The 22914-nt window shown below is 38.8% G+C and overlaps 1 protein-coding gene across 2 annotated transcripts; it reads left to right on the forward strand.

Moving 5' to 3' along the window:
- The first annotated feature begins 1966 nt into the window (after positions 1-1966).
- Positions 1967-21339, forward strand: LOC104607504 (ubiquitin fusion degradation protein 1 B). Of its 2 annotated transcripts, none has more exons than XM_010273159.3 (10): positions 1967-2212; positions 3051-3099; positions 17025-17102; positions 18402-18426; positions 18527-18559; positions 18711-18832; positions 18963-19093; positions 19766-19989; positions 20653-20891; positions 21082-21339. In XM_010273159.3, exons 2-10 carry the CDS (start codon positions 3097-3099, stop codon positions 21172-21174), a joined length of 948 nt encoding a protein of 315 aa, XP_010271461.1. In that variant the 5' UTR covers positions 1967-2212; positions 3051-3096; the 3' UTR covers positions 21175-21339. The 2 variants fall into 2 exon arrangements, with proteins under 2 accessions (XP_010271461.1, XP_088743064.1); XM_088886938.1 differs by having other exon boundaries at positions 1972-2212; positions 21088-21339.
- Positions 21340-22914: the final 1575 nt, after the last annotated feature.

Raw genomic sequence — 22914 nt, forward strand, 5'->3', positions numbered from 1 at the left:
GTTCTAGATGTTCCAGCGAAACAAAAACACACATGGACGTCTCATGTAGAAAGAAACGACCTATTCTAGGAACAGGGTGCCAATAACTTGTTTTTAGACAGTGACAAAATTGTTACTCCGAAAAACACACGTCCCATGGAATTGTGTTCCACTACGTTAAATTAAATTAAAAGAAGGGAAATTGTCTAAAACTCACCATGAGTTTTCAACATTTCTCTTAAACTCACCACAACTTTTCAAAATGTCTAAAACTCACCATGTCAATAAATTTCCAAAACTCACATTATGTTAGTGCACCGTTAATGCTTCTTAACAGAGGTGTCCATGTCAGTATAAATAACAATTTTCATGAACAAATTACCCTTGAATGGTGAGTTAGAGGAAAAATGGTCTTTTCAGTTTTAAATTTTCTTGTTTTTTTTTTTTGCTTTTTTAGTGTTTTGTTATAATTTCTGTTTTTTTTTACATTTTTCTATTTTCTACAATCTATAAATTTTCCTGTATTTTTTGTTATTTGTTTGCAATTTTTTTGTGTTTTTCTATAAATTTTGGTGTTTTTTCTACAATTTTTACTTTCTGATTTTGTTTTTCAATTTCCATAGTTTCTATAATTTGAAAATAATTTTTTATTTTGTTTGCAATTTTTATAATTTTTTATGTATTTTATATTTGAAATTTTTTTGAACTTTTTCCTTTTTTCATGTCTAAATATTAAAATGGTAATATATTAACACCCATCAAGTTAGTGACATGGTGAGTTTTAGACATTTTGAAAAGTTGTGATGGGTTTAAGAGAAATGCTGAAAACTCATGGTGAGTTTTAGATAATTTCTCTAAAAAAAGGACATGTGTTTTTGCTTTTTATGTATAAGAGGGGCATGATTGTCCTTTTGTCCAAAGAAAAAGGATATTGTACACAAAAGCCCTATTCTTTCTTCCAACTAGACCAGATAATGGCTCTAGCACTCCGTTTTCTTCACCTTCTTGCTACCAACCACTATTTGGCAAATCTTATCACCAAAATTCAGCTTTTCATCTGTGCATTATTAAAGGTTCTCGGATTTTAAATCCATGCTTTTCGTGGGTTGAAGTATTTGTTTGTTTTTCATTTAACAAGATTGTGGTAAACTCTGTTAACTTTGATTTTCGAAAAAAAAAGGAATTAATAAGAGATTAAAGAAGAACATCTTTGAGGAATTGATGTATATTGTGAGAAATGAAAGCATTCATTTAGAAATTCAAAATAAAATCAAATTTAATCAACCAAAACTATTTAAATTGGTTGATTTATCAAATTTAATCAAATTTCAATTAATTTGGTTTATTGCCTCCACAATCTCAACTGACTCAATGTGACAATTGGCTTAAATTTTGTATATATCTCCTATGTTAATGATCAACATATTATATATATATATATGAATTAATAATTTTATATTTGTTTATATTATTATTTCCCAGCATTTTTAATTCATTGATATACAAGCATTCTTAATTTGGACTTGCGGCTCTCACTGAGGTTTATTGGCACCCAACAATTTCAGAGGTAAGCATGATTTTTTAAATGATTTGTAATTTCTTTCATTTTTTTATTATTCCCCCAATCTTTTTCAGTTATTTTAATTATTTTGTAAACCATGTAAAGACTTTAAAGGTGTTTGGTTTTTTTATTGGTTAAGTTTGAGGACTTATAACAATTTTTTTTAAAGAATTAATAGGGATGTTCAAACATCCTTTTTCTATAGAACAGAAATATATTCCTTCCAAACAATTTACCAAACAAGTCATTTGTTTGTCAGGAATAAGAAACAGGATTACAGGAATAGGATTTCGTTCAGAATAAGAATTTCCTTAGAAATAGAAATATATAAGAATGATGCCAAACGAGGCCTTACTGTTTAATCTGACATTGCTTGTCCTACGCCGAGGTGGCAAGCTGATATGAGAAAAGCAGGGAGACTAGCGTGCATTATACGCAATACGCATAAATAGCATCTTAGCTTTTTTCCTTCTGCTTTACTCTCTCTCTCTCTCTACCCGTTTCTTGGGTATGTAAGCCTAAGCCTGCGTGTAACCTTTGTTACCGATAGTCGACGATTCGGCGGCCCTGTGACTTCCCTCAAGTCTCATAAGAAAGGGCTGCAATCGTCTCTACCTCCAAGCTTTCGAGACCGCTGCTCTCTCTTCTTCAAACGCTTTCTATCTCCTCAAGGTTTTGGATTTTGTGCCCCAAATTATTCTGTTTCTATTTATGAAAAATTGGTTGTTTCATATTAACTAGAATTCCTCCTGTCTATATAGGTTTTTACTGGATTATTTAGGTGAATTATACTCTTAATTACATTGGGTAGAGTTACAGAATGTATGATTAAACTGGAGAATTTTGATATCGCTTCTATTCTTCCTTTGAATCTTATTTCTCCCTTTCTGTATAATCGTCTTCATGTTCCATTTGTTCAGAAAACTGCTTTCCCTTGCGTGTCTTTCTATTTTGCTATTTTTGGGCAATAATTTGGATCATAGTTTGCTCTATCTGCTCTGACTTGTCATGCAAGTAGATCTCAACTTGTTAAAACTGATTAAACATCTTGCATTGGATTTTCTTGCAGTTAAATAGTTCAGGTTGGATTCTCGGTTCCTTATTGTTATTTTTGGTTGTAAATGTTTATTTTCTCTGGCATTTAAACTTTGAAGTTTAGACTCATTATGCAGTCGGAGATTTTATGTTCCATTTGCTCGCATTTGAATGATTTGTGGATCTCGTGGTTTCTTATTATTAGTTCTAACTTGTTACTTCTAGCTTTATACACGTTATCTTACTTCAATGTTTTATGCTTTGAAATTTAAAACTCGTCTTATAAATGGATCTCCACTTGGACAACTGGTTTTGTAACATATTGTAGAAGACCTCATTTCCTTTGAAATTTTAAAATTTGAACATATTGAAGTTAGTATTTAATTGATCGGAAAATCAATTGTTATGAATGCTATAATTTCCCGTCACCAACCCATCTATTTATCTGATTTTTGTTTGTCTACCTTTCTTCTAGGGAATTGAAGGGTGCTATCTGTTTTGGAAATATACTCCCAGCTAAAATGGTATGCTGTATAATATTAACCTTGTTTATTCATTTCATTTTAATGTGTTTACTTTGATGCATATTATATGTGCAAAGTTCTTATTGACAGTAAGACATGGATTTATATGCTTTTTGTCGATGAAGTTTGTTAAAATACATTCTAGTTCTAGGTGCTTAGTACTAGAAAATCATGTGTGTGTTTTTATGTATCTATTCTGATATATCATTTTCTGCTACCTTTGGACAAAATTGACATGTTTTCTATTTATAATAATTTTGGCTTCGATCATCCATCCATGATAACAGCTCACTGACTAATTTAATTTCTGATTTCTCATTTATGTATTTATACATGCTACTGGGATCCCAACAAATGTATTTATTCCTTTGACATGACACCTTAGCCATGTATTATTGTTTTACAACAGAATGCAATTTAATAGATGCTATTCTGTGCATTTTGTTTTTAAAATAGTATTGCCAATAATTGATTGAAGACATACACGTGTCAAGAATAAATACTTCTCTGATAGAGAAAACAGTTTAATTGATCGCTTATTGGACTCAATTCCCGTCCTATGGTCCATTGCAGTGGTCTGCAATGGGACATGATTGAACCTACAAATTGTATTATCTATCAAGTTAATTTGTACTTTCATAGGTCATTTTTTTATTGTTTTGAATTTATATAATAGTTCACTAATAGCCTATTTGGATAGATTGGAAGCAATGACAGAGTTAATTGCTCAGGTGATTAGGCTAGGTCAATCTCTTGTTTTACCTTATGTTAAATGCTGATTTATTTATTTTTTTGAAAGGTGAAAAAGAAATTTTATTAATATGGAAAGTAAAAACTAAGGGAGAGATTCCCTTAATATAAAGCACTGAAATGAACCCCACAAACAGCACATTGAGACAACAGAGTACAGGTCATAAGACAAAGTCTTCATCCCAAATGATTCTATCCCAGTGGCTGTAGAAGTGACTAAAGTTAAAGCCTCTGAAAAGACTGGATGGTAGCCCATTTCACCAGAAATGTTATGGTCCCTCGCGTAGGATCCCGTTGCGGGTCGGTCCACGGAGCAAAAGCCCTGCTTTTCCTTGCGCCTTGCCCTTGCGAGTAGACCCTATTGCGGAAACTGAATGGGTGATTTGTCCAAGAGACCACCTGAACTCTCCTCACTCTTTTCTTGACTGGAAAACTGAATGCTTTACTTCAATTCGTAGCTCCTTAAATAGGAGATTACAGAAGGAAATTCCTAATTAAACTCAAACTCCAACTTGAACTCGAACTCCTAATTTCCTACTCCTATTGGTAACACACTCTTACTTAAGATAAGATAAAGATAAGGATAGGATAAGATGAGGGATAAGGGATAAGATAAGGATAAGGTAAGCTGGCGGCGAGTTGGCTTGACGTGTCCAGATAAGGGTGGGCCCACCCCTATGAGCTGTCGCGTGGGCCCCGCTCTGCTGCTGTTGCCGGGTGCGTGCGTGCGGCTCATGGTGCCGCTATCGCTGCCGCGCGGTGCGTGCGCGCGCCTCATGGTGCCGTTGCCGTGCGGTGCCGGGCGTGTGCATGGTGCGTGCTGCCGCCTGGCGGTGCATGCTGCGCGCCATGGTGCCGCTGTCGTGCGGTGCATGCTGCCATGCGGTGTGCGTTGCTGCCTGGCGGTGCGTGCTGCTGTGTAGCGCTGCCAGGCGGTGCCTGCTGTTGTGCAACCTGCTGTGCGTGCTGCTGCCTATGACTATGCCGCAGTGCGCTGCCAGATGGTGTGACCACAACATTACACCCCTCCTAGACTACGAGCTTGTCCTCAAGCTCGTGTTCCGGATACATGGCTTGGGACTCTGCAAATGGCTCAAACGGCTGCACACTATTTCTCAGTCCACCAACAATATGAACAACAGGGACTACCCCGTCTCTCAGTGCATAACGCTGGACTATTTGATGCAGACCCCAGCCACCTTCTTTAGTTTCCAGCTCCCAGGCGTAACCATGGCTTACAGTGACTACACGCTCTGCTGCACTCAGGCCAGCCGCAAGGACATTGAAGTGTTCCCTACCTCCTGGGTCATATAGTTTGAAGTAGTTTTGTGGGAGATCCACATAACAGAAATCACGTACTGGACCACGACCCCGGTGTGCTATGTTGTGGATCATAAGAATGCACCGGGTATGCTTACCGTAGAGGACCTCAAGAGTGGCCTTACCGAAGACAACCATGCGTTTTAAAATATCCTCTCGGCCTTCCCCATATATATTTTCCTCAATATTACGAAACATGGGGCTGTCCATGAACACAAAATCTATGCCATCAATATAAGCTTGGAAGAAAATTACCTCTATATCCTGCCCCTCCACCTTACATCTCTTGCGCACTCCTGTTTCTTGGATTTCTGTATAGTTACCATACGATGGTGCCGCAACCATAACTTTATGTCCACGCCGAGCCAAGGCCTTCGGTAAAGCCCCAGGAACATCGCCAAGCCCTCCTGTCTTCGTCAAAGGAGCGCATTCTGCAGGTTCTACTATAATGTTCGTGACATCGTCCCCGGCCACAGGAGGAGACTTTACAGTTTCATCCTCCATGCGCTGATCCTTGGAAATAACTGCAGCTGTAGGGGCAGCGATCTGTTGTTCGCTGCATGCCTCTGCCCAGTTCGGACGGCGTCTGTTCGTGTTGGTGGTTCCCTTCGAACTCATTTCTTTGTTGGAGAGGAATGCTTCCAGCAGGCGTCGCATCTCCCGAACGTCTTCCCTGACTTCACGAACCTCCATGCTGGTTTCTGCCAGTTGGTGTTCCAATTCGTGGACCTTGGAAGACAGTTGCTCCATATCGCTCGTGACGTTTGGCTCTGATACCAATTTGTTATGGTCCCGCGCGTAGGATCCCGTCATGGCGCGCTGCTGCCTGGCGGTGCGTGCTACGCGCTATCGGCGGTGCGTGCTGCTGTGCAACGCTGCCAGGCGGTGCTTGCTGCCTATGACTGTGCCGCAGTGCGCTGTCAGATGGTGTGACCACAACAAGAAACCTCTCCACTTTGCCACAAATCCTCTCAACTGGCAGGGCTTGATCAAGAAAAGTCCGGCCAGAGGCCAGCCACCTACACCGCCTGATAGACCAAGTCTCCCCCATCGAAAACCTGTCCCACTGATCCCTCTTTGTCTCTTGTAGTAGGATGATGTTGGCTTTTCAACTGTCAAGCAATTTTTTCACTGTAGCTCTCTTCCTAGGGTCGCCAAGACCCCAAATATTCCATGTAATGATGGAGAAATTCATCAGTGAGAATGGGAAGAAAATGACTTACCTCCACACAAGCCTCTCTCCTCTACCTCCCTTGCTCAAAGTCCAGTTCAGGTGCTGCTGCACCCTCAACGTCCATGGCCCCTTTGAAATCAGGTTGTTTAGAACTTCCTCCCTCAAGCCACTGTTCAGTTTTTCAATTGCCTCAAACAGGGCTAAAACCTCCTGCTCATGACACCCCCTCCCCCGAGGATGCTCCCAAATAGTTGCTGATATCCTTGATATTTGACCTAGGCCATGATTATAAAAAAAAAAAGATATTGGACCTAACTCAATCCAGGATGCTGCTAGAGGAAAACTTCCCCTCCTGATCTCCTATAGTCCTATGTAAATTATTACTTTTTTCCTTGCATCTTGTTTCATAAATTCAATGAATAATTTCCCCTTTGACTCAACCTTCTTGTTGCTTTGCCTAGCAATTGCTTCGCTTGGTCATGGCCTAGTCATACAATGTCTGCACGAGGTTGCTCCTAGCTAAAATGGTCCATTCGGTGTTATCCTAATGGCTAGGGCACCAAGCAGATGCCTATGCAGCACGTATAATAAATGTGCTTTTTAACATTTGCAGTGTGACTGGCGTTTTAACTTTCTTTTTAGGTGAAAAAGAGGGTAGTAGAAAACCTTATGTGCTGAATTCGGCCAAGCTTCTTGTGAAAGGAAGAGTAGAAAGTTGGGGATTTCAGCAAGAGACAAAGGAAAGGGAAGAAAAGAGAAGAAGGTCGACTAGGATAGATTGACTTAACCCTAGCCGCCAGCCCCTCCATTCTATTTATAATTAACGTAAGTATGAGATATTACAAAGATGCCCTAAGTAGGGCGGCAACTCAACCTAAGTAATTACAACTCTTTAAAAAATAAAGACTAATGGACCCAAGGCCCAACAACATCTTAATTTAAAAGGAAATAAACTAAACACAAGTCGGCCCACTCAACACTCCCCCTCAAGTTGGGAGTAGATGTCATACATCCCCAACTTGCGTAGATCATTCTCCAGCTTATTCTTTGCAACGCCTTTTGTGAGGACATCAACAAGCTGCAGATCAGAAGAAATGTATGGAAGACAAACTTCTCCAGAAGTTACCCTTTCTCTGATAAAATGTCTATCTACTTTAATGTGCTTAGTTCGGTCATGCTGGACTGGATTATGAGCAATATTAATTGCTGCTTGGTTATCACAGTATAGCATCATAGGTTCTTCTGCCTAAACATCGATTTCTTCCAATAGAGAACGGATCTAGAGAAGTTCTGAAACTCCATGTGCCATGGCCCTATATTCGGCTTCTGCACTTGATCTTGCCACAACTGTTTGTTTTTTACTCTTCCATGAGACTAGGTTGCCCCCATCTAGGGTGCACACTCCTGAAGTTGATCTTTTGTCATCGAGGCATCCTGCCCAGTCCGCATCTGTATAGGTCTCTAGCTTGAGCTGTCCATGATCAGTAAACAATATGCCTCTGCCTGGATGTCCCTTCAGATAAGCAAGGATCCTGTCAACTGCCTTCCAGTGCTGGTCTCGTGGAGCATGCATGTATTGGCTCACTACACTTACTGCATAGGAGATGTCCGGTCTTGTCATGCACAAGTATAGTAGCCGACCCACAAGTCTTTGGTACCTCCCAAGGTCCTTTACTGGTTCACCTTCTGATGCACTGATTCTGTGGTTCTGATCAATGGGGGTGCTAGCTGCCTTTGTTCCAAGTTTCCCTGTTTCTTGGAGAAGGTACTTCCTTTGAGAGATAAAAATTCCATGTTTCGATCTTGCAACTTCAATGCCTAAGAAGTATCTCAGTTCTCCAAGGTCCTTAATCTCAAATTCCTTATGCAGGTTCCTCTTCAGACTATCAATCTCACTCAGATCATTCCCAGTGACAACAATATCATCCACATAAACAATTAGGATTGACACCAAGGATCCCCTGCGCTTCACAAACAAGGTGTAATCAGATTGAGTTTGAGTGTAGCCAAAAACAATCAGGGCCTTTCTGAATCTGTCAAACCATGCTCTAGGGGATTGTTTCAAGCCATATAGTGACTTTTTCAGCTTGCATACCTTTCCCTCTTTAGCATTATCGTAAAAACCAGTTGGAAGATCCATATACACCTCTTCTTGCAAATCCCCATTTAGGAAAGCATTCTTCACATCCAGTTGAAACAAGGGCCAAGAGTACGAGGCAACAAGAGAAAGGAGTATCCGAACAGAGGTCATCTTTGCAACTGGTGTAAAAGTCTCTAGATAATCAATGCCATAGGTCTGTGTGTATCCTTTTGCAACAAGTCTTGCCTTGTACCTCTCTATGCTTCCATCTGCCTTATACTTTACTGTGTAAACCCATATGCATCCAACTGTCTCCTTGCCTTCTGGTAGGTCCACAATCTCCCACGTCTGATTCTTAATCAAAGCCTCCATCTCTTCTTGCATAGCTGCCTTCCACTCAGGTTTGGAGAGAGCCTCACTAACACCCTTGGGTATAGACACGGAATCAAGAGAAGAGAGAAAAGCACGGTAGAAAGGAGAAAGTCCACTGTAGGATAAGTATTGTGATATGCAATGAGCAGTGCACTTCCTCTTCCCTTTTCTAAGAGCAATAGGGAGATCAAGGTTATCTGTAACAGTGTTAGTGGGACCAATGGGAACTGAAATAGTAGAGGGATCAAGAGGAATACCTGGATCTATATCAGCCGAATCTGGAGTCTCCAAGGGATCGACAGGAAGTGGTGTGAGTTCTGCTGTAGTGGAATCAACCTCCTTATGAAGTCTTTGCCGTGAGTAATACTGTGAGACGGAACGCAAAGGGGGGGGGGCAAGGTAGGTGACATCGAATGGTTGTCAAGCACAGTAGTAGGCACAGGAACTGGAACTGGGAGAGGGATAGACTGCTGACTTACTTCCCCAAAACACTCCCCCTGAGAAGGATTCCTTGAGAAGAAGTATGTAGATTCAAAAAAAGTGATGTCCATAGTAACAAACCGGTTCCCAGAGACTGGATCATAGCAGCGGTACCCTTTCTGATTCTCTGCATATCCAAGGAAGACACATTTCTTTGCCTTGGGATCAAGCTTCGAACGGTAAGGACCAAGAATATGTGCAAAGCAGACACACCCAAACACCCTTAGAGGAATATGAAACATCTCCCCCTAAGGAAAAAGAAGGCTGAATGGAGTGCTGAATCCAAGTATACGATATGGCATCCTGTTAATCAGATATACTGCCGTGAGAACAGCATCACCCCCAAAACGAACCGGAACTGTCGCTGTGATCATCATGCTTCTTGCCGTCTCAACAATGTGTCTGTTCTTTCTCTCTACAACACCATTCTGCTGTGGACTGTAGGAACAACTACTCTGATGGACAACACCATACTCCAACAGATATGAGGCAAGATGTCTCTCAAAATATTCCCTAGCATTGTCAGATCTGAACATCTTGATTCTAGTTCCAAACTATGTTAATACCATCTGATGGAATTGTCTCACCAAGGATGGTACCTCATCACGTGATTTCATCAAGTAAATCCAGGAATATCGAGAGAAATCATCCATAAACGGGAAAAATAGCGATAGCCACCCATAGAGGGAACATGATAAGGGCCCCACACATCCGAATGAATAACATCAAAAAGAGAAGAACATCTTTTATTACTCGGTTTAAAAGAGTGTCTACAATGCTTTCCAAGTTCACAACCTTCACACTTCAACCTTGACAGACTCACAGACTCAAACAGTTTTGGAAACAAAGAACTTAAAGAAGAAAAAGACAAATGGCCCAGACGATTATGCCAAAGTATAATCTGATCCACAAGTTTTGACTCACTGCCCTTGCAAACATGATGGCTTTGGTGAATTGGAAGAGTATCCAGGAGGTAGATTCCATTCACTTCACGACCACTCCCAATCGTTCTCTTTGAATCCAGATCCTGCAAAATACAATGTCCAGGAGAAAAAATTACTGAGCAGTTCAGATTCTTAGTCAAACTACTAACAGATAACAAGTTGGTGCTCAATCTAGGAACATGGAGGATAGAGGGTAAACAAATGGAATCATTAATCTTGACAGATCCCTTCCCAGCAATAGGAACATGGGATCCATCAGCTGTAGAGACCCTATCTCTGCCATAACTGAGCTGGTAAGAGGAGAAAATGGTGGAGCAATGGGTCATGTGCTCTGAGGCTCCAGAGTTTATAATCCAAGGAGATCTCTCCTTACCTGAAGCAGAAACATAGTTTGTAGTGACATGTGGACTACTTGTGTGGGCAAGGGAGGTAGAGTGAGTTCCACCTGTGCTACCTGTACCTTGTTGTCCGGTTGCGGCTGAATTGGAACTAGCTGTATCTCTCTGATTCAGAAGTAACCCAAACCTCTCAAGCTCGGCCCTTACTGTAGCAGCTGCAACAGATCTATCTCTCTGCCTAGTAGCAATAATCTGATTTCTTAGTTGATAAGCCCTAGCAACATTCTCCTTTTGAGAATAGGTCTTTGCCACCCCATCCCATATCTCCTTAGCAGTGTTTGCCCATAAAAAGTTTTTACTTATATGTGGCAACATAGAATTACACAACCATGTCATTACCATATAATTTTCTTGCACCCACCGGGAGTTGCCAGTTTCGGGTTTTACCTCTTCACCAGTAATATACCCCAATTTTCCACGAGCCCCAATGGCCATCTTTGCAGATTGGGACCATTCCAAGTAATTTGTACCATCCAACCTAACTGTAGTAATGGTTCCGGCTCCGAAGGGGTCTCCAGCACCTCCTCCCACTGGTCCCATTTCATTCTCGGGCTTATATTCAACTCTGTGTCCCTCCACGTGTCTCAAAGAGGTACAAAAAACAGCTAAAAAATGCAACAAGAATAAACAGAATACCTTCTGGAACCAACGACACTCCTTTGGTGTCCTGGACTTTCTTCCCACGAAAGATTCCTTTTCGGTAGGATGGGGAGAAGAGAGAGAAGAAGCAACCGCCCTCTCTAGAGGCCTCCAAACCACATGGAACTTGAATCGCCCCTTACAAAAAACCCAGAGGAACCCTAAAAAAATAGGGCGCCACTACCTAGGTCAAAATTGAAGAGTCCAACAAAATCAGGACTCTTCCCCTTTCTCCAGTTTTTCCTGATTCTGATGAGAAACCCTAGACCAGCTATAGGGCATACAGATCTACCAAGAAAATCCAAAAACTAGGCTTACCTGAAAGCTTCGATCAGCCTCTGATACCAAGTAGAAAACCTTATGTGCTGATTTCGGCCGATCTAAGAGCAATAGGGAGATCAAGGTTATCTGTAACAGTGTTAGTGGGACCAATGGGAACTGAAATAGTAGAGTGATCAAGAGGAATACCTAGATCTGTATCAGCCGAATCTGGAGTCTCCAAGGGATCGACAGGAAGTGGTGTGAGTTCTGCTGTAGTGGAATCAACCTCCTTATGAAGTCTCTGCCGTGAGTAATACTGTGAGACAGAACGCAAAGGGGGGGGCAAGGTAGGTGACATCGAATGGTTGTCAAGCACAGTAGTAGGCACAGGAACTGGAACTGGGAGGGGGATAGACTGCTGACTTACTTCCCCAAAACAAGGGTCTTAAGGAATTTGTGGCTTCTACACTCGAGTGTACATCTGCATATCTGTGTGTGTGTGTATGTTTGTAGTCCTGCATCTATGTTAGTGTTCCTAGGGTATACATGTCATCATCATTATCAGAGACGGCAGCCTGGCTGTACAGGGGGGGCTTTGAGAAGATTTAAGTGGTTGACTTCAAATATTTCAGTCACAGTTCAATGGGAAAGAAGATCGGAAAATGGGCTGGCAGACCTTCTAGCTAAACAAGGAGTACATAGGAATCAACTCTTTTGGGCTCAATTGTAGGCTTTATGATGTAGTTTGGAGGCTGCACCTCGCGCCTCTTTGTGGGGAATTATATGATGAATACTTACTTCTTTATTTAATAAAATTTTCATTATCATTATCTATCAAAAAAAATGTCATCACCATTATCCAAGCCTCATCCCAACTATATGGGCCTGGCTACATGAGTTCTGTTTCACCATTTTGTTTTGTTTAGTGCCATATCTATTGTTAAACTATAGGTGCTCAAATGATTTCTTGTTACTTCCACCCAAGTCTTTTTCATTTGCCCCTAGCTCTCCTAGCCCCTTAAATCATTTCTTATCTATCTCACTTGCCCTCTATTTATTGGAGGTGACAACTTTCTGCTTATTCTTTTTATCAGTCTTTTTGCCTTTTCTTATTTTTCCCAAGAAACAATACTTGTGTTATTTGGATGGTTTGACTAAGGTGATGTTTGGCATCGACGATGATTTCTTGAAAATCACTGCCATGTTGGAGCCACGTCAGTGTTAGAGGAATTGGCGTTGAAGTTTCTTTTTGGTTGGCCAATTTTGGTGATTTTCAGGAAATTGGCCAAAAACTGATTCTTGAAACCATCCCTTTTCAGGGATCACCTTTTTTTGGTGATTTCCTGTTTTCTAGCTGATTCCTTTTATTTAGAATGGCATGGCATTGAATAATTACTCTATTACAAAAATAATTGGCCCTTGAAAATCAGTACCAAACAGACTCAAAGTCGATTTCTCAAAAATCGGCTTACATGGCAGAAAATGATACCAAATAACAAAATTTATCAAATTTTGAAAAAAAAAACACTGATTTAAAAAATCTCCGATTTTTTGAAAAATCGGTAAGGAAGAATCAGCATCGATGCCAAACATTGCCTAAACCACTAGTTTTTTAACATTGTATTGCAGTTAAAATGTATTTGTATGCATGTATCTGCTAATGCTCTTTTCTAATCTGTGATGTGAAAATTGAGATGTAGAAACCATAAAGGTTATTTGTTATTCTTTTTGTGCTTTCAACATTAGTGCAGTGATCTTTTGATGCAGAAGACAGAATTTCTAATGCATTAAGGATTTGCGATCTTTCTTTTCCAAGTTACTGAAATTCCTGAGGCGCTTAAGCGACAACTGTGGACCATTACTTTTAGCTTGCCTAGGCATTATTACAAGAATGAAAGCCCCCACAAGAAGCTCTGTTTTTCCTGTCTGCATCTCCTCATCTACATCCTTCCTTTCTTTTTGAATGAAAGTTAACTTTTCAAAAAAAGGCATTTTAAGAAATTCTTTTTTACTAATTAAATAACATAAAAAAGGCCCCTCTGAAATTTTGAAAATAAACTAAAAAAAAAAGTGTGAGGTTCAAAGTATCGATGCAACCCTTTTGGTGTAACATAATGAAACACTCAAATTTAATAATAATAAAAAAATTAGGCCATGAACACATTTCAAAACTGATAAAAGAAAACACATTTCAAAAAAATCATAAAAAAATCAAAACGAGTTAGAGCAATGAATTAACCCCTTTATAGAAGGGCATGTTTGTTAAAGCTAGAATTGAAGATAGACCTGCACATCAGGGTAAGATTCTAAGAGAGAATTAGCTTGAATAATAATGTTCAACAAAAAAAATAGTTTGAATAATCCAATATTGGAGGTGCAGGTTGGGCTGATTGAAGAGAATAACAGTCTTTTTTCTTTTCACTTCCTGAAGATAGGGAAAGGATTAATGAGGCAATTCAGGTGCTTTTGACCAAGAAACTAGAAAGACAAGTAGTTACTGTTTTAAATTGCATATGATTACAATTCAGTAGTTCATTCTTAAAAAGATGTCAGTCTTGCATAAAAAGGGAAAATTACAGACAACCACCCTGTACTTTTGGATTCCGAGACTTTGCCCGTGCTGTTAGCTTTCCGTCAGTTAACTTCATGGAATATTCCTTTTAACATCTCTAAAACCCTAAACTACTCTTTTGTTATCTTATGAGACTATTTTGCCCTTTTAACTTAGGATGTGTTTTGATAATTTTATTTGGAAGTACTTTGGTGCTTTGGGAATAAAAAAACTGTTTTGGAGTTTGGTAATGTGTGTTTTCCAAAGCAAAAACACTTCTGCAATAAAAAATACAAGGCAATAGTAGGATGCTTTGTGCTTCGACTATGTGGCCTGGGGCATATTTGCTTTTCACAAAACATGGAAGGTGTGAACACATGAAGCCTTCCCGCATGTCATATTTATATATACTCTAAAGACATGGCACTTTTATGCCACGTGGAAAAAATGTGCTACATGGCCCACATGATGTTAGTTTGTGCAACATGTCATAACCATGGTCATTTTTTTATGAACCACACCACATGGCATGGATGATTTGACGCCACATGGTAAAGGGATAGGCACAAATTATGGGCTGATATGTGGAATTTTCATGTTGATCATAATAAATCAATACACTGCAACCAAACGCTTATTTATGCTTTTACTTTCAAAAGCTTGTTTTGAAAACAACATTTATCAAACTGCAAAGGCACAAAATTAAAGCATGAAACATACTTAATGCTTGTGCTCTGAAAAACACAGAATGCAAAAGACTTATCCAAACAAAACCTAGTTCTTCTAAAATCCTAATTCTTGCATGTTTCTCTCAACTTTTTTCCAACAAAGTACATCTTGAGAATGCCTTGAGAATGATTTGTGCTTTAGAATGGTTATTTTCATCATTTCCATATTTGTTGCTGTCAGCCCATTGAATCTTGAATGGTCAATTTAGTAATTTTATTTTCATTGTTAAGTTGTCAACCCCATTAATGGGTCAGGGAGCAAAGTGCTGGAATCTAGAAGTTTGGGGAGGAGGTCTTTGTCACAAAACAAAGTTGGGGGCTAAGTGCTACCACCCCCTAAGTACAGGGTGGCTATCTGTAATTTACCCAAAAAGCTAAAGAAAAGATTCTGCTCTACCGATAAAACCACTCCTAACAGTGAATCAAGATATCAACTACTTTAAAATATAGTATGGTAATGACGTGAGGTTTAGCTGCCATGAGATAAGAGATTAGGCCATGCACTTGTTTTGTGTTTCTTAAATGTAGCTTTCCCACTTTTTAGATGTTTTCTTGGTCTCTGTTTTTATTTTTTATGCCAAGTCAAATAGGAAGAGGCCATTGCTTGGTTTATTCTTGGGCTGATAAGCATGAGAATTCAGGTTTGAGTCTGAGAGCAGCCACTTTATGCAAATAGAAGAGGAAGGTTAGGTCTGTATCCAGTTCACCCCTCCCAAGACTCTAGATAGCTGGGACCAACATTGGGTAATGGCCTTATGGTAACTAAGTCATATAGGAGAGGAAAAACATGTTGTGGGAAATTTTACATGGTTTGTTTCTTGTAGACTTGTAATAACTAAGTGGCAGAAATTAATACGGGTAATTAAGCAAACTAAGGCAGCTTGTGTAAAGGTTTCTTTGATTTTGACATATAAAAGCCATCTTGTAGATGAACAAGTAGTATCGTTTCTGTCCTATTATTCGTGTGTTAATCATTTCATTATCTCCCATTCACCCGCCCCTTTACTACTCATGGGGCAGGCAGATTGGACAGGATTGTGTTGGTGCGGGGGGGGGGGGGGGTTGAATTCTGTGACCAACCTGAGTTGTTGCAACTCCTACCTGTATTGTTGAATGGTGATAAATTGGTCTTGAATGGGCATATTCTTTTCTTGTGGCCTCAAATTTTGTGTATAGGATTTTGTACCATTATCTCTTGACTGAGAAAAACCAAAACTTTCATTTTGTGATTTGAACCCCTCCTTGCAGGAACACATAGTTGTTCTCAATTTATTCTTATTCTACATCTTACATTATTTCCCTTCATTTACCATGTTTTTCTAATTTTTTCTCATGGAGCTACACAACAGGGGTAGCCCACCCCCTGTACCCATAACCCCCACATTCTGGTGGCAGTAGGATTTGATCCCAAGTCTCTGCTACAACTGGACAGACAACTTGTAGACTGAGCCACCAGCAGTTGGTCTTTTTATTTTTATTTTTCATTCATTCTTCTTTTACTTTTTTTTTTAATCTCAACATATTCATCAACCTAATCTTTCCTGGTTGCTGATTAGGAAGAAAAAAATCCTAAAGGCATGTATTTCCCTTCTTCTCAGGTTGATAGTTTTCTGCCATTACTATGGTTTTAGTGTCATAAATTATATAATGTTGATAATCTGCTTAAATTGGTCATTTACTTGGCACTTAGGTGCCTTTGTCTTTATCCAAAGCAGTTTTTCTTGTATTTTGCCAGCTTGAATTGGTTTGGAGAAGATGTTTTGTTATAAATTTTTAGTTTTTCAGAGGTAAAATTTTGATGTCTATTGTTAGATATTATAATTCATTCTTCTAGAGGGTTGAACTAAAAATAGATAATGCAAAAAAAGGGGAATAGGGCTGATTTGCTGATGTGATGACAAATACAAACAAGAAATGAAGTGCATCTCTTTGGGGAAATTAAAAGCAAATCCTTCATATTTGAAAACTATCCATTTTGGTTGAAAATTGTCATACATTGAACTGGTAGTTGTAAATTATTATTTTTCTCATGCTCGATTAATGTGTGAAGATCTTACTTATCTTACTTTTAAGGAATAATGTGCTTAAATGAGTTTCTTGCATTTATTTGACTAACATCTCCATGTGTTTTAGGCTTGTAAACAGCTTTATTCTCCGAGCTATATTTGATAGCATGTCTTCAATTTGATGTTTAATAATGTTCCTAATTCCTTCCCTGATTGTTGCAGTTTTTCGAAGGATACGGATATCATGGAACATCATTTGAGCAGACATACCGTTGTTATCCAGCATCTTTTATTGATAAGGTCAAGCATCTTCGTCACTGTTGTCTCTTCTCAGTTTTTTATCCATGTGCATTGCTGTAGTTACTTTGTGTGTGAGTGTATTGCTGTAGCGAGAGAAAGAATGTTTAGCATTGTAATATAAATGTATTTTAAATGCTGTTTCCTCTGCAGCCTTGAATAAGTCCTCTAACTTTCTCCCTTTTCCTTGGCCATGCAAATGTTGTTGGAGCAAAAAGGCTTGGGACATCACCAAAGAAGCCCACTTGTGCCCAAATTAGGAAAAAATACCATTCCCAAACACTAACAGCAAAGGGACATGAAATCAGTAAGTGATAGGAAGTCTCACCATTAGCACAAAAAATACACAAAGGAGGAGGAGATAAGCACTGTCTCTTTCTTTGGAGCCAACCACAGGTATTTATTCTTTTGTGAGCAACTTCCCACAAAAAGTTGGGATAGGCTTGCACCATACCTCCTTGGCAGGAAAATGTTGCAAAGAGTTAAAGGAGGGTTGGGTTAGGGCCTTGAAAAAAGAAGCCAGAGGAAAAGGATCCAGAAGGAAAGGGAATCCAAATCCTTCCATCAGACTTTGGAGCAGTGCAAGTATAATAGGTAGTTTAGTATCCCTTATATACCCCTTTCTAAAGTCAAGATTCCAGTCAAAACCATTTCTTGAGTTTGAAGGAACAAGAAACTTGGAGATTGACTCATTTTTAAAACATGACAGTACAAATAAAGAAGAATATTGGTCCTTCAGAGTAGAAGTTCCACACCAAACATGTTTCCAAAATTTAACAAGGTTCCTAGGATTAAGATCATACCTGAGAAGGTGAAGGAATAAAGGAAGAACTGCATGGATGTCTTTCCAAGGAGAAGTTCGGGTTGCCCTAGCCAATGATCCAACATCCTACCCATTTTTCAAAAGTCCATGTATATTCACCACCCACACAGCTTGTCCCTTTCTTTAGGCATCCTCCACAGCCACTCTCATCTTTACCTTGGGAGGGCATGTCCTGAATTAGCTGAGAAACCTTTTTGGCTCGGTTGCATATTCCACACAACTTATATCTACATGTGCTCTTCCTAGAGTGTGGGGCTCTTGAAACTCATGCTGAACAGCTTGGCCACATCATGTAGGAGTGGCAAATGTTGGCTTGGCTTTTGTGCCAATTGGAGATCAACCCATCAACCAACCACCCATATCCATTAACAACCCACATTTCTAACATGTTTATGGATTGGTTAGGTTCTTTTTCTGGTGGCTGGCAATCTTCTAATGTATATTTTTTTTTCTTTTTTCTTTCTTCTTTCATTCTACAGCCGCAAATTGAAAGTGGCGATAAAAGTAAGTTGACTTTCTAACAAGTTTCACATTATTGTTTATATCTCTTTCTCTCTGTATGTGTGTTGTGCAAATTTGTCACGATTTTGTCTTTTGTTGTCAGTCATAATGCCTCCCTCAGCTCTTGATCGTCTTGGTGAGTCATTTTAATTGTGTAATCCCTGTTAATTACTTACTATCTGCGAAAAGGGCTACCAGATGATGAAGATTTTGTCATTCTTCTTGCCACTCTGGGTTATGAATTTTTAATTCTTCATGATTTTTTATACTAAAACTTTACTTTTCAGCATCTCTTCACATTGACTATCCAATGTTGTTCGAGCTATGCAATTCTGCCACCGAGCGAGTCTCACACTGTGGTGTTTTGGAGTTCATTGCTGAAGAAGGCATGATCTACATGCCATATTGGGTAAGCATTTGATATTGTACATTTGTGTGTGTGCACGTGCTTTGTGTTTGTGGGCAACTGTTTTTTGATAAATTTATTTGCAAAAGCCTAACTCTGTACATTTTGCTCCAACTTACTAATTCCTGTCTAGATGATGGAAAATATGCTTTTACAAGAGGGAGACACTGTGCGTGTGAAAAATGTGACTCTTCCAAAAGGCACATATGTGAAACTGCAGCCTCACACAATGGATTTCTTAGATATTTCCAACCCCAAAGCCATGTGAGTGCATAATTTTCTTATTTAAACTTGTATCATTTTATGGTTCTTTTAATGAGGGGGCAATTCTGTCACCTCCTTAGCTTCCTCTACCTTTCACTCAAAACTACAACTCTGTTGCCTCCCACCTTTTCTCTTTCTTCTACATCTTTTTTACATCAAATGTATCACCCCCTCCCCGGTGAAGCTATGTGGATTACTGTCATACAAGATTCTGATGCTAAGGATCCTAGTTATGAGAGCGGATTAGCTGAATTTGATGGCTGTCTTCCTGGCTGTGGGACCGATCATTTTGATCCACACCAGTCATAAATGCAAGTGAGAGATTGAGTAATTGTGGGTTATATGCACTTTATGGTTGATGTGGAGCAAAATGATTGGTCCCACAGCCAGTAAAACAGCCATCAAATTCAGCTAATAATTTCTCTATAGTTATAGGGTGTTATTGTGCCTTGAAGACCTGTGGTTTGACTGGAATTCATATATACATTTATAAATAAATATGGGGAGACTTGACAGATTTTTTTTTGGTTCAAGGCAACTTTCTAAACAATTTATTTTGACTGTTAACTTTTTCCTTTCTGAACAGTTTGCTTTGGAGAGTTGCCACTATGATTTTGTCTGAAATGGTTGCAATGATTACAGATTACCTCACTTCTGTTCTATTGCATGCAGCTTGGAGACAACATTAAGGAACTTCTCCTGCTTAACCACTGGGGATAGTATAATGGTAGCCTATAACAATAAGAAGTACTACATAGATATTGTAGAAACAAAGCCTTCCAATGCAATAAGCATTATTGAGACTGACTGTGAGGTAGACTTTGCACCTCCCCTTGATTACAAGGAACCTGCAAGACCTGCCCCTTCTGTTCCTACAAGCAAGGCACCAGCTCAAGGTTAGCATTTTAATATACTCTGCCATTTCCGTTTTATGTTCAGTGTCTCTGTTTCAGGATCATCGTGGTTTCACATCTATTCCTCTACTTCAAACCTTAGGAGTCGTTATTTGTCAATGCATTAGGACAAATGACATGCTTAATTGGTTCTTGTTATTTATTTGCCAAATCCTGGTCTGCAATAGAAATAAATTGTGTTTTGAGTCATTTTTTCACTTTTCTTTCTTTTTTCTTGTACTTATTTCAACATTATAAAACGAAAATAAAAATAATACTCAATCCCCCTCCCAAAAAGGATCAATAATTATCATGAAAACACTAGGTAATTGTTTTCTTTTAATTGGTAATAGATCAGCAAGAAAATTTGTTCAATGTACAACAGCAAAATTCAAGGGGGAAAACTGAGCAAAGATGTCCATACCCAAAGTTCCATCCGGGAAGAATAGAACCAATACAACGTATCCTGACTTAGCCTTAACCTAGAGAATCTTCAAGGTCAACTTCATTAGCTGATCTTCTAACCCATCTCTATGAGCCATTTCTTCCTCAAAGCACAACAATCGACAGAAATAGAGGCTTCTCTTAGATGGTTCTATTTATTTTTATTATTTTTACATAACCACCCATTTCTTTTTGTCATAACGAACTACTTTGTTTTTGCAGTTCAAGAGGCTCCTGCTGTGGTGGAACCAGAATTTAGCCCATTTTCTGGTGTTGGAAGACGCTTGGATGGGAAACCGTTGAAGTATCAAGCCTCACCGGTTTCTACATCTGGACCCAAAGACAAGCATACAAGTGGTGGTGGGCAAAGTTCAGCAGGGTCCACTTCACAAAGCACTTCTCGTCAGCCTCAGGGAAAGCTTGTATTTGGTTCAAACCACGCTCATAAAGATGCACAGAAGGTAGGTCTGATTCTCTTCAGTTTTACTTTGAAATTAGGGTTTTGGTTTATTATTTCCCTTTAATGGACGGGGAGTCCATTTTAAAGATTTTGGCGGAAAACATGGCTCATGATAGAGCCGAATTGTAGAACAGAATTTGTGTAACCGACCCAAACTATGTTTTAACTGTTTATTATTTATTTTATTTAAGGTGCAGCAACCTCCCAAGCAAGAGCAGCCCCAGAAGAAAGAAGAGCCAAAGTTCCAGGCCTTTACAGGGAAAAAGTACTCGTTAAGGGGATGAATACGAAATGCTGGCTTTGTTCATACTCCTGTTTCTCTTTTGTACTTGTGAATTAGGAATTGTCTGGCATTGAATTATTGTCATTAAAATATGATTATCAGATCGCCTCCCTCCCCTTTCATAAAAAAAAAAAGAAGAGAAAAAACCTCATAATTGTTCATGAAATTTCAAAAATATAATATTACATAATACGTAGGCTTTTAGGAAAACGAAAAACATTTCGGGGGTGTTGGAGTTGGACAACAGGTTTTGTTTTTGAAAACAACTGCCACGTCAGCTTTGAATACCCCCCTTAATGTTTGGAGGTTGATTTTGATACAACTATCTTTCCAATTGCTGGACACCAAACTAAAACTTAGCCGTCTCCCTGTAATTTTGAAATGTTTGCATGGTGTCAGAGCAACTTAACAGCATAGAACGTACCAACCTGAGAGATTTCATCGACCTGAAATCAACCCTATTAATATGCTAGCAACATTCAATAAAACCACATTCATTTGCAGATCATGACAAACATAAAGTATTCCATTGAAAGAAGTCCACATGCATTTTTGCCTTTGCTGCTCGTCTAAGAGTGTACTGGTAGAACCCACAAAACTGAGTCCTGATCGTGACAAAATATGCCATTAAAAACAAGGGATAATTATATCTTGAGGATTTAACCACAAATCATGAACATTTTTGTATATAATCTGAGCTTGGGATGGTAGTTGTCTGGCATACCCTACAAATAAGAAGATTCGAGAACATGACACCAAGTTTGATGAAAATCATATAATAAATTTCCTTAAGCATTCATTAAGCCATGCCTTGGCCTAATCAACTATTTTTCCTCGTGTTATATATACGGTCAACTTTATGATTACAGTTTATAAGAATGCTCATGATTATTGCAATATTGTTACTAATTGCAGAAACCAAAACCTGCATGAAGCCTTTGCACCAATCTTCCGCCTATAAAACATGTAGTTCCTGTTATTGATATAATTATCTGGTTTTCCTGAAATGAACCCACAGGAGTCGACGAAATATTCACGGGGACCAGCTGTTCTCTCCCAGTATCAGTGTAGTTAAGGAAGCTAATTGACACCTATGCATTTAGGCAGACAAGATTAATTATGAAATATTAATCCACCAAATTTCAGAATTACAGATATTTTGTAACATATAGAATTACAGAATTTCATATTAATTATGAAATATTAATCCACCAAATTAAATCAGTAAATGGCGAAATTAAAACTTATACTTGACTTTCAGAAATAATGACAAGATTTTGAATAACCTCTCTGGTTCAGAGGAAAACACAGACACAAGGATTAGGAATCTAATTTGTAGCTCTAAATGCACTGGTATAGACCGAAAATAGATTATACACATAGAAAGGGGGTATAATTAATTATTTGTAAGATGGCTTGTACTGATGCAAAACAACGGCAGTGCAAATGATTTGAATGTAAATTTTGACATATTTTTGTTTCAAATTTTAATTTGTTTTGTTTGATTGTAATACAAATTAAGTAAATTAAGACATAAAACAGAATAAAATAAAACCCAAAATAAAATTAAACGAGAATTTGCATTTTTTTCATTTACATTCTTATGTTTTTGTATTAGTGCAAATAAAATTGCACTGCATCCAAACACAGCCTAAAGGACAAATTTCAATCTTTTTTTTTTCTTATTTTGCGCCCTGACAGCAATAACATTCATGCCCTAACACCCTATTAATTTCTTGGC

This window comes from Nelumbo nucifera, chromosome 5 (genome assembly GCF_055504915.1).
Source record: "Nelumbo nucifera cultivar China Antique chromosome 5, China Antique-T2T, whole genome shotgun sequence".
Taxonomy (NCBI): domain Eukaryota; kingdom Viridiplantae; phylum Streptophyta; class Magnoliopsida; order Proteales; family Nelumbonaceae; genus Nelumbo; species Nelumbo nucifera.

What these genes read in the sequence shown, in the direction of transcription:
- LOC104607504 (XM_010273159.3), top strand. An exon ending in CAGCATCTTTTATTGATAAG is followed by an intron (nt 17,103 to 18,401) that starts GTCAAGCATCTT and finishes TTCATTCTACAG; the next exon opens with CCGCAAATTGAAAGTGGCGA. An exon ending in CTCAGCTCTTGATCGTCTTG is followed by an intron (nt 18,560 to 18,710) that starts GTGAGTCATTTT and finishes TTTACTTTTCAG; the next exon opens with CATCTCTTCACATTGACTAT.